This window comes from Gopherus evgoodei, chromosome 7 (genome assembly GCF_007399415.2).
Source record: "Gopherus evgoodei ecotype Sinaloan lineage chromosome 7, rGopEvg1_v1.p, whole genome shotgun sequence".
Taxonomy (NCBI): Eukaryota; Metazoa; Chordata; order Testudines; family Testudinidae; genus Gopherus; species Gopherus evgoodei.
Genome location: NC_044328.1, coordinates 5,456,001 through 5,468,531, shown reverse-complemented (window position 1 = coordinate 5,468,531; position 12,531 = coordinate 5,456,001). Strand labels below are relative to the sequence as shown.

At 42.0% G+C, this 12,531-nt stretch overlaps 1 protein-coding gene across 3 annotated transcripts in view; it reads right to left on the bottom strand.

Moving 5' to 3' along the window:
• The window catches only part of NEURL1 (neuralized E3 ubiquitin protein ligase 1), a 278,432-nt gene that overhangs the window by 145,361 nt on the left and 120,540 nt on the right, over nucleotides 1-12,531 (bottom strand). Inside the window, exon 1 of one of the 3 annotated variants that reach the window (XM_030570455.1) lies at nucleotides 3,091-3,299. The exons of the other annotated variants lie outside the window; for them this stretch is intronic. Within the exon in view, the coding sequence (XP_030426315.1) occupies nucleotides 3,091-3,124 (34 nt within the window). The 5' untranslated portion in view covers nucleotides 3,125-3,299. Of the gene's footprint in view, nucleotides 1-3,090; nucleotides 3,300-12,531 lie in introns of those variants that run through there. 3 annotated transcript variants of the gene reach the window in all.

Here is a 12,531-nt window from a genome sequence, read left to right as displayed (position 1 = left end):
ATGGGATAATGACAATATTCATCCACTCAAGGATATGATGAGGCTTAATTCATTGTTTGTAAAGGGACTTGAGATTATTGAATGAAGGATGCTATGCTAGTTACAGTGACAGAATGGATACATAAGTTTTCCTTTCCATTGAAAGCCCCCGCATGCAGCATCAGTGCAGCCAAAACCTTCCATAGCAAATGACCCACCATCATCCTGTTTTTACCACTGAACAGGCTACCTAAATCACAGATGGTATCAAAAGACTTTCCTCTCTAAGTCACTCATTCAAATCCAGCCAGGGTCAGTAACAACCCAGATGAATTACTTATTGCTATCTGGCATCTGTTAAATGGCCTCTGGGACAGGAGTTGGTAGTTTCAGCCTGCTTTCCAGTGGACATGTGTTCACATCACATTAAATTAGCCCCACCATCAATAGCTCCAACCAATATCCTTGCAGGCAGTTTCAGCACAGGCACCAAAGATTTAATGGACTCTAGTCAGCTCAGTCCACTATAGCTGGCTTCCAATGAGACTTAGGATGCATCTACACTGGAGCTGGAAGCTGTGATTTCCAGCTCGAGGAGACATATCCACACTAGCTCTGATTGAGCTAGTGCCTAAAAATAGAAGGCAGCACCATTGACAAGAGCAGCTAACAGCCCCGAGTGCAATCCTATTCAAGACCCTAGGTATGTACCCAGGGCAGCTTGCCCCTCTCACTACCATGTCTACACTTCTATTTTTAGCATGCTAGCTCCATCAGAGCTAGAACGGGTATGTCTGCTTCAGCTGGAAATTACACCCACCAGCTCCAGTAGGTGATGTCTCCTCTGTAATCAGGACATCCAATCGGAACACATGCAGGAATTTCTGAGCAACCTTGCTAAAAACAGCAGTGTAGCCATGATGGCACGGGCAGCAGTATTGGCTAATCGCCCAAATATATACCAGGGTTTCTGGGCAGGACTGTACCCATGAGGGTAGCCTACACTGCTGTGGCTACATTGCTATTTTTAAAAGCTACCTCAGGTATGCCTATGCATGCTGCAATAGGGCCTCGTGACTGCAATGTAGACATACCCCGAGTCTCCTACGTCACTTAGGTGCTTTTGAAAATTTCACCTGAGTCCTCCAGCTTAGGCTCAAGGGATACTGGCAAGTGTCAGTTTGGTGGGAATGCTTCTGCCTCTGGCTCTGCTGCACCTGTTCTCTTGATAAACAAAAGATTCCAGTCCCACGGGCTGTCAATCCAGCTGTTTTCACTAGCATTACCTTATTCATTCTTAATTATCATTTTAATAAAGTAAATATTTCCAGGTACTTTTGAAATTAAAAAAACTGTAGTCAATAGAAATATGAAACTTAAGGTACGGTAGCCACAGGCAGACAAACCACAACTGCAGTTGCTCTCAAATTTCCAATTTAAAAGTGTTTTACTACATATGCCTTTTTTTTTTAAAAAATCCTTTATTGACATCACTTTTCAAATAATTTCTGGTCTCAGCTAACAGCTGTTCATCTCTTTTATCATACAGTTTGCAGCTTTTATTCTTTATTTAAAGAGACCAAATCAAGTTAATTACCCACATCTCCTAATTTTGTTTTTGTCCCCGTACAAAAGTGAAACTTTAAGAACTGGGTTCACTGGTGCAATATCACTGAAAGGTAGAAGTTGTGTGATCACCACAGTGGTTGTGGCAAGTCAGCAGGGGAACCCAACACGTAGATGCAATCATGCAAATAATGTTTCTATCCAGGTTTCTCCAGTTCATTTAGAAAAGAATAGATTAAAGAAAAAGATGAAGTGACAAAAAATCCAGCACTGATGACAAAGCAGCTATCCAGGGACTTCCTTCTTTTTATTTCTGATGACATAACAGTTATGTTATTTTGCAACTAGCATGTGGATTGTAGGGATAGCAAAGAAAGACACAAAATGGTCTGACCAAAGATTAAAAGGCAGAATGTAACTCATGAACAAATGGTAATATCTATCGAGACATCCTTACTATATATGAGAAAAAGGAATCAATACACATTTGTTGAATATATTTACTTGTTAATTATATTGTTGTTTGACAATGGTGAGAAAAAGAAAAATTGGGATTGGAGCAGACAAATATTTATGAATGTATTCATAATACATCTCACCTCAAACTAAGAAATATTTACATTTGAGAATATGAGAATGAGAATAATGTATCTGTGTTTGTAAATATATATTTATAGAACATGTTACATTCATATTTATTATTGTATTATCATCCACATCCAAATATTCATTCAGGTAGACTCCAGACTCAGTCCAATGTCCAGAAATTAAAGAAAACATTTCAAAGCAATGAGCAAGCTCAATATTAATTGAGTACAGTATTTCTCACAAGCCAATTCTGGTGTGTGACACACACACACACACACAGCGTATACCATATTAACAGTCCTAAAGTTTGCTTCAGCACCGTCCTATTCAATATTCTCTAATTCCCCACCCCATTATCCTGCAAACACATACAGTATAGTGTACTTAATGGATTTACCTTAGTTATCTAAGCTCAGTCAGTTCAAGCCAGCATCTTTGTTTTAAACCATGTCAAATTTAAAATTTAAAAATAAAATAGACCAGAAACACACAATCTCTGATTAAAAGAAAATCCCAATGATAAAGATGAACATTCTGATTTTGAAACCCTGATACCTTCTCTTAAATTAAAACCTACATTGATGCTTATTTGCCATTTTTCCTGATCAAGGTTATCAGGGTATATACACCTACTTTCTTTTTGTCCATGTTATCTGTCAGCGCAGTAGTCAACATTATATAGACAAATATTTGTCTCGCATTCAAAGCAATAAGACAAGAGACATATGGAATTAGATAAGATAAACACTCACCCTACCCAAGGCTTCTGCTTTAAATATGATCAGCTCTCAAACAAGATTTTTAAGAAAAATAGGGAAAAAAATTGCAGAAACCCAGCGTTGCACCTAGCTTACCTTTCAGAGCCATGTTCTCTCTGCTGCGGAAGGGTCAAGCAGAGGGCTAAGAATTTACATACATAATTTGCTGTATAAACACCAGTGGTGGTTAGCACCTTACCGTATAGAGTGTTTCTTGTTATCTGTCCCCCCATAGTACTGCGCAAGGTGGCTGGCTACCTTGCAGTCCCTTTCTCACTGAGCAGTGATGTAGAAGTCTGCACATTCAGTCATTATCAGCATGCACAGGCACAGACACAGACACACCGGTACCGGCTTAGCGACTCCCAATAAGTGCATACATAACATCCGTACACCACAGAATGCTGCTCACCCTTTCAAGCAGCCTCCACCCACTCTCAGATCCTCCCTGCCTCAGCACAAGCAGTAGGATCTGTCATGTTTATTTACATAAGGAGGAGGAGACTTGGAGTCTTCCTGAAATAGCCAGGGAGCTCAAAGCATTTTCTATAGATACAACATCACTCCCCGCCCCTTCACCTCACTGCAACCTGAAGAAACACAATTACAGTTAAAGCCACACTATACAAACACTTGGGGGGGGGCTGTTTTTCATTTTTAAACACTCCAGCCATGGATCTTGTTTCAGATAAATCTTTTAGGAAGAATGCAGAATGCTACAGTAGGTTTCTGCTGATGGAGGTGGCTGCTTGCCTACATATAAACCCAGCGGTACCCTGCTTCTAAGCAACCTCCAGAACAAAGCACTAGAGACTTTGCCAACTTAATTGCAAATATCAAAACAGATTTATTTATAAATCAAAAAAAGCTTGGCCATCACAAACTCTCTTTCCCTCTCCTAATATGTGTTTTACTGTCTTCCAGCACGTAGTCCTAGCATAGATTTGTATGATAAAAAAAAAAGTTATTACCAGACATCACCACACCAGGCTCTTTGAATGGCCTCCCTGGTTAATTATTAGTTATTTAATAGCAAGGTAGAAGTGCTTGAAATGCAGAACGGCTCACCACAGACTATAACTGTAAAAACATTACCCCCCGTAAACTCCTTTGATAGGATTGCACGCTCAGCTCAGATACAATGCTTCCTGCTCTCCAGGCCATTACCTCTGCTGATTGATTACAGCAAGCATTATTAAAAGCCCTGGGACACAGAGATCAGTTTATGGAGGTGTTCAGTGACTGGGGGTGGGGAGTGCTCTGGCCTCCTCTCTCCCCCTCACTGTTGATGCAAGAGCCTTCTCCTTTGTTGCTCCTCTGCAAAACACTCCCCCTGAATCTCTCCAACCCACCAATTCTCCATCTCACTGCATGGGAAAGGGAGACAGAGACCCCCTCTCCCTTCTAATCCTGGCTTTGTTTCCAGGTTCTTCCATAGCTCCAGGCAGCTCCCGTAATCTTGCTGCCTCCATTCACATCTGTACAATGGGAATTAATATTCCCCTTGCCACAGGGCTGTAAGGGTTATTGCTTGGCCCTTTTGAAAAATCAAGCAGTGTGTGAGACAATTCTTGGGGTGCCTTGTTAACCCCTGCCTCCAGCGTGAGAGAGTCTTGCCTGTGCCTAGCTGGGCCCCAAACACCACCAGCCTTTCACCCACTCAAATACTCTCCTCTGGGCTATGCTAGCCCTGTCTTCACTGTGCATATTCTAATAGGCACATCCCCGTCCCCGAGTCCCTTTGAAGCATTCGCCTGTGATATCCAGCCACTGACTCTGCCTACTCACAGAAAGCCCAGATCCTCTGCTCTCAAAGGAGCAGTGTACCCCACTTTACTGATTTCACCTTAAATCACACAATACAACAAACAAAGGTTCATTTAAGAAAGGGAAGAGATTATGCTAGAAACAACAAGGAGTGATGGAAACAAATAGTTGCAATAACAAAATCGTAAAAGACGAACCTGGATCTACACTTATTAACGGTAACCTTTCCTATTTAATTAAGTAAATTCCCTCCCCCCACCCAAAGTGTTACCTGTTGCAGAGCTGACTGCCTTCCCCACAGCCAGGATCCAATCTTTCATGAGAACATTCCCGCTCCCCAAGATAGCATCCCAGTGAAAGGAGACAGAGTACCTTTCCTCACCCTCTGTTATACTGAAACAGTCTTTTGTCTTTGTTCATAGACAGGGTGTCTCTCTGTCTGTTGTAATGTTCCCTTTATTTTAACTTCCAAGTGGTTTTGATTGCTTGTAATGGTCTCTGATGTTTTTCCATTGATAGTCTTGGGATAGAGCAATGCTGGACAACTGAACCTTGCATTGCATCACCGGCTAACTAGAGCAGGGTAACAACTCCCTCCTGCCTGAATGGGCAATCACTGAGACATATCTGCTGGACACTAACTTTCACTCCAAGTCCATAGAGAAGACTTTCAGTATACAGGTCTGTTTCATCTTACGCTGGGGTTATGTTCCGCAGTCAGCACATAAAGAGAAAATCACGTATAGTCAAAATTACATTGAGTGTAATGGCGGGTGGAATCGCCTGCACTACAGGCACAGTATTAAAATTGTTATTTCTCTCTCTCTTTTTTTTTTTTACCAACCGCATAAAGCTGAAATCACGCATGTTAAATGTGTGTAAGATGTGACAGACCTGTAAATCATAGAATAATAGATTATTAGGGTTGGAAGGGACCTCAGGAGATCATCTAGTCCAACTCCCTGCTCAAAGCAGGACCATCCCCAAATGGCCCCATCAAGGATTGAACTCACAACCCTGGGTTTAACAGGCCAATGCTCAAACCATTTTTCTCTTTTTTTTTTTTGCCAACCGCATAAAGATGAAATCACACATGTTAAATGCACGTAAGATGCAACAAACCTGTAAATACATTATTCCTTAAATATTACCCATGCATTCATTGCTCAGTGATTATGAATCTTGACAAGTTATGAGCTTTCTGTAGATACCTGCATGATACATGTGGTGTCTTGAGTTTGTCTGAGATGAGAGTTGTTTGCAAAGAACTGGGGACCCTTTGGCAAGGAGCCTCTGTGTCACAATGTGTTTGTAGAATTGCTCTGTAAATGAAACATGCAGTGTGCTAATATTTCAGGCTTGCCAGAACGACTGGCACCTCACACAGCTGCTAACCAGTGGCCCGGCTGTTATTGATTAGCAAAGCTCCAACTAGTGACTGGACTCACTCTGCCCAACATCAGAGCTGAGACTCCAACTTGGACCCTTATACAGTAGTCCATGGGCAGGGGCTCGTCCCTGGGAACCAAAAGGGAGCTTTACCCTGGATGAGCCAGAAGAGTCTGTGCTGCCCTCCTCCCTGCTGGAAATCACCAGCTGCAGAGCTTACAACTGCTTCTTGGCAGTAGAGTGGCCTGTGGTGCATGAGAAGCTTTTCTGTTAATTGTATTTATTTCTCCAGATGATGCTTCGTTTATAGCAGTAACAAAAGAACAGACCCACAGTAGCACTGTCTGCTGTGCTAGATGAAGTCTTTAGCTTTGGGAGCATCATAGCGTCACAGGAGTTAGAAATGGAAAATACCTCTTAGCTTTACCGAGTCCATCTCCCTGGCTATGTTCCCTCTAGCACACATCTCTCTGCCTTGTCTCAAGCAATGGGGTTTCCACCACCTCCACTGGGGTGTATGGGCTCATTATTCTGCTCCCAGAGACATTTGTAGCAGATAGGATCAGACTTTTATTCTGCAGCTTCATACATCTCAGTCTCAGGAAGGAAGGTTTTCCTGACATACAGACTAAATTTTTCCCTTTCTTAATTGTGTCATATTACTGTTAGTTATACCTGCCCCCCTTGTTACTATTATAGGGCCTGATCCTGATAGATGATGAGCATCTGTCAGGCGCATACATGCTAAGTAATTCTCCACTAGCCATTGCTAAGGCCAATTATCAATATTTAACCCTTAACCCAACCTCAATCAATCAATTGCTTCACTTCCAGGGTGCTCTTCCCTGAATTCCCCACAATTTGTCATATGTTTCTGGTTATGTCCTTTGCAGACATGGGTATACTACTCCAGGTGGGGTCAAACCAGACCCCTGGAGAGAGGGAGTATTACCTATCCACCCCTTGGCCATGATGCCTCTGCACTGGAAGTTCAAAATAGCATTGACCTTTCTGTTGCAGGCATATCACATTGCAACTTATTTCTGATTTCTGGTTCACTATCACCCATGTGCCTCTTTCAGCCATTGCTAGTTCCTGAGTGTCTTCTTCCTACTTATTATCCGTGTTTTGCATTATTTTTCTGCAGCTGTATTAACCACATGCTTCCAAGCCAAGTCCCCATTTTGTAATTTCCTAACTTTCTAATCTTTGGGCCCCTCCTTTTATTTCTCTGTCCTCACTGATATTTGCAACTCCTCCCATTTTAGCATCATCTGCAAATATCAATAACATGATATTTACTTCCTCTTCTAAATTACCAAAGAAGGAATTAAGACTCAATGCAGCAGAGATGACTTAAGTACTGAAGAGAACTCACCTCCTAAATCAATACCATACCATTTGTTAATAGCAGCTAGTTAATTTTCAGTTCAAGTGACAGTGATGTTATCCACGCAGATTTGAATCTATTTTGAGTGTAACATATTGAGAGACACTATTGATGCTTTACTAAAATTCAAACATTATTTCATCTACCACTTGCCCTTCATCCATTTATGTATAATTCTCTCTCTCTCTCTAAAAAAATAAAATAAAATAAAAACAGAAAAATGCAATACAGACTAGCAAAGTCTCTTTTTTTAATGATTCCTTGTTCTGATGGGAGCAGTCACCTCACATTAGCCCTGGAGGGGTCAATATTGGCAAGAAAGGCTAATTAATCATAGGCAGCACCCAGCAGGGAGCTAGGACACAATGACACTTAATTGGGGGTGAAGCTCACCTGGCCAGAAATAGGTGGAGGTTTCTATCAAGCCAGAGAGCTGGCAACAGAGAAGGGGGGCTGCAGTGAGGAACCCTGCAGTCATAGAATCATAGAATAGCAAGGTTGGAAGGGATCGCTGAGGGTCATCTAGTCAACCCCCTGCTCAAAGCAAGACCAATCTCCAGACAGATTATTGCCCTGGATCCCTAAATGGCCCCCTCAAAAATTGAACTTATAATCCTGGGTTTAGCAGGCCACTGCTCAAACCACTAAGCTACCCTCCCCCTCATACTCCCTGATACAAGAGGGGAGAATAGGAGCCTTTAATAGGCAGCTCTGGATGAACTCCCTTGGTGGTCAGTTGTAGTGATTTCCTTACATGCCCCCTAAGGGGGGTGTACACCCCCCCCCCGAATTTCCCCAACACCTGCCCCCCAGTTTTGTGAACTGGTTACATGCCAAACCTGGTGGCTGAACTTTGCGACTTTGTCTTCATCCACAACTATTTCACATTTGTGGACAATATATACCTTCAAGTCAGTGGCACTGCTATGGGTACCCGCATGGCCCCATAGTATGCCAACATATTTATGGCTGATTTAGAACAATGCTTCCTTAGCTCTCGTCCCCTTACGCCCCTACTCTACTTGCGCTACATTGATGACATCTTCATCATCTGGACCCATGGAAAAGAAGCCCTTGAGGAATTCCACCATGATTTCAACAATTTCCATCTCACAATCAACCTCAGCCTGGACCAGTCCACACAAGCAGTCCATTTCCTTGACACTACTGTGCTCATAAGTGATGGTCACATAAACACTACCCTATACCGGAAACCTACTGACTGCTATACTTACCTACATGCCTCCAGCATCCAGGACACACCACATGATCCATTGTCTACAGTCAAGCTCTAAGATACAACCACATTTGCTCCAATCCCTCAGATAGAGACAAACACCTACAAGATCTCTATGAAGCATTCTTAAAACTACAATACCCACCTGCTGAAGTGAAAAAATGGATTGACAGAGCCAGACAAGTACCCAGAAGTCACCTACTACAAGACAGGCCCAACATAGAAAATAACAGAATGCCACTAGCCGTTACCTTCATCCCCCAACTAAAACCTCTCCAGCACATCCTCAAAGATCTACAACCTATCCTGAAAGATGATCCCTCACTCTCCCAGATCTTGGGAGACAGGCCAGTCCTCACTTACAGACAGCCCCCCAACCTGAAGCAAATACTCACCAGCAACCACATACCACACAACAAAAACACTAACCCAGGAACCTACTCTTGCAACAAAGCCCGATGCCAATTCTGTCCACATATCTATTCAAGTGACACCATCATAGGACCTAATCACATCAGCCACACCATCAGGGGCTCGTTCACCTGCACATCTACCAATGTGATATATACCATCATGTGCCAGCAATGCCCCTCTGCCACGTACATTGGCCAAACCGGACAGTCTCTACGCAAAAGAATAAATGGACACAAATCAGACATCAGGAATCATAACATTAAAACACCAGTAGGAGAACACTTCAATCTCTCTGGCCATCAGTAACAGCTTTAAAGATGGCAATTTTGCAACAGAAAAGCTTCAAAAACAGACTCCGACCGAGAAATTGCTGAACTTGAATTAATATGCAAACTAGATACAATCAATTTAGGCTTAAATAGAGACTGGGAATGGCTGAGCCATTACACACATTGAATCTATTTCCCCATGTTAAGTATCCTCACACCTTCTTGTTAAACTGCCTTAAATGGGCTATCTTGATTATCACTACAAAAGTTTTTTTTTTCTTCTGCTGACAATAGCACATCTTAATTAATTAGCCTCTTAGAGTTGGTTGGGCAACTCCCACCTTTTCATGTTCTCTGTATGTATATATATCTCCTCACTGTAAGTTCCATTCTATGTATCCAATGAAGTCCACAAAAGCTTATGCTCAAATACATTTGTTAGTCTCTAAGGTGCCACAAGTACTCCTGTTCTTTTTGCGGATATAGACTAACAGGCTGCTACTCTGAAACATGCCAATTTGTGACTGTTTGGAAATTTGAATTGAAACTGAAACATTAATACACACTTTAAACACATATACAGTGTATGATAAAATACGTGTATCTGAAAGTATAATAGATTTGAAAAGTATGAACATAAACTAGCTTCCTTATACAGCTGTTGTTTTTTATTACAATGTCAGTGCATTCATTTCAGTGATGTTGGCCAACCTAACAATTTCAAATGATGATTTGTAAGCAAAGTCTAAATGAGCTCTCCCTGACAGCTAATGATGAGCTGGGGGCTGGGGCGAATGGCTTCAGGACCAGATTGTATTTACATTCACATCTAATCTACCTAGGTATCCAGCAAACAGAGGTGTGTTGCCCAAGTGATAGATATTGGCTGGGGTTGGGTTACAAATCACTTGAATGCGGGTGGGGGTGGGGTTGGGAATTGAATGTTGTCAAGTATCAGAGGGGTAGTCGTGTTAGTCTGGATCTGTAAAAAGCAACAGAGTCCTGTGGCACCTTATAGACTAGCAGACGTATTGGAGTATGAGCTTTCGTGGGTGAATACCCACTTCGTCGGATGCATGTTGTTCTTATTGTATGAGGAAAGGGCAGCAGAACTGTACTTAGCCTGTGCTGATTGAGGGCATCAAAAGAGAGGGTGGGGACCTGTCCCTCTCCACTGTTTAAAGACAGAGCTGATTAGGCTCCATAGAGAGTCTTTTGTTCTGTTAAGTGACCACTGCAGCTGAAATCACTGACAATCAGGTCCAAATTGCTTAGTCCTGCTGTGGGGACAGTGTTTCTGTGGAAGACACAGCCCAGACTGCACTAGCAGCGAGGTTCCCACACTGAGAGCTCAGCTGAAATGACTGAGAGCTGGTGGAACCTCAAGAGACCAACTCGCAGAGGTCACAGTGGCAGGTGGCAGCAGAAGGTGACTGCGCAGGGTCATTGGCAACAGAGTGGTGACGTGAACAGTGGCACAACAAACAGCCGTGGCCAGAGCGAACAGTGAGCAGCTGGAGGAACGAGCAAGGTGCCTTCTTGCCCCCCACCTGGGAGGTGAACTCACGTGAAAGCACCGCCGATGGCTTAAATAAGAGGCACGTTAAATAAACATTTGTTTGTTGGACTATATTTTAGTGACTTTGCTCCAGAATGCTAGATCTGTGACCAGGAATGGAAACTTATATAAATATGTTTCCTAGTAGGCCAAGATTTTTAAAATGCAGTATTTGCCAAGGTTGTTATCTCACACTGTTGCTATCTTGAGAGGTCATTATGTTGGGGAGTTTCTGGACTAAACATTTTTATTATTATAATTAATTTTTACATAAGAATGGTCATATTGGGTCAGACCAATGGTCCATATAGCCCAGTATCCTGTCTTCTGACAGTGGTCAAAGCCAGGTGCTTCAGAGGGAATGAACAGAACAGGGAATCATCAAGTGAGCCATCCCCTGTTGTCCATTCCCAGCTTCTGGCAAACAGGCTAGGACACTCAGAGCATGGTGTTGCATCCCTCTCCATCCAGGCTAATAGCCACTGATGGACCTATTCTCCAGGAATTTATCTAGTTCTTTTTTTAATCCTGTTATAGTTTTGGTCTTCACAGCATCCCCTGGCAAAGAGTTCCTGACTGGGTTGACTTTATATTGTGTGAAGAAGTATTTCCTTTTGTTTTTTTAAAACCGGCTGCCTATTAATTTCATTGGGTGACTGCTAGTTCTTGCGTTATGTGAAGGATTAAATAACATTTCCTTATTCACTTTCTTCACACCAGTCAAGATTTTATAGACCTCTATCATATCCCCCCTTAGTCGTCTCTTTTCTAAGCTGAAAATTCCCAGTCATTTTAATTTCTCCTCCTGTTTCATATCCCTAATCATTTTAGTTGCCCATCTCTGTACCTTTTTCATTTCCAATATATCTTTTTTGGGATGGGGTGACCAGATCTCCTTACAGTATTCAAGGTGTACACATACCATGGATTTATATACAGGCAATATGATAGTTTCTGTCTTATTATCTATCCCTTTCTTAAAAAAGAAAATGTTTCAGAGTAGCAGTCATGTTAGACTGTATCCACAAAAAGAACAGGAGTACTTGTAGCACCTTAGAGACTAACAAATTTATTTGAGCATAAGCTTTCATGGACTACATCCGATGAAGTGGACTGGAGCCCACAAAAGCTTATGCTCAAATAAATTTGTTAGTCTCTAAGGTGCCAAAAGTACTCCTGTTCTTTTTAAAAAAGCAAACAGAATGTTGGGAATCGTTGACTGCCGCTGCACATTGAGTGGATGTTTTCAGAGAACTATCCATAATGACTCCAAGATCTCTCTCTCCAGTGTTAACAGCTAATTCAGACTCCTTCATTTTGTATGTATAGTTGAGATTGTTATCCAATGTGCATTACTTTGGATTTATCAACATTGAATTTCATCTACCATTTTTGTTGCCCAGTCACTCAGTTTTGTGAGATTCCTTTGTAACTCTTTGCAGTCTGCCTGGGACTTAACTATCTTGAATAGTTTTGTAACATCTGCAAATTTTGCCACCTCATTGTTTACCCATTTTTCCAGATCATTTATGACTATGTTGAACAGTAATGGTCCCAGTACCGACCCCTCAGGGATACCACTCTTTATGTCTCTCCATTCTGAAAACTGATAATTT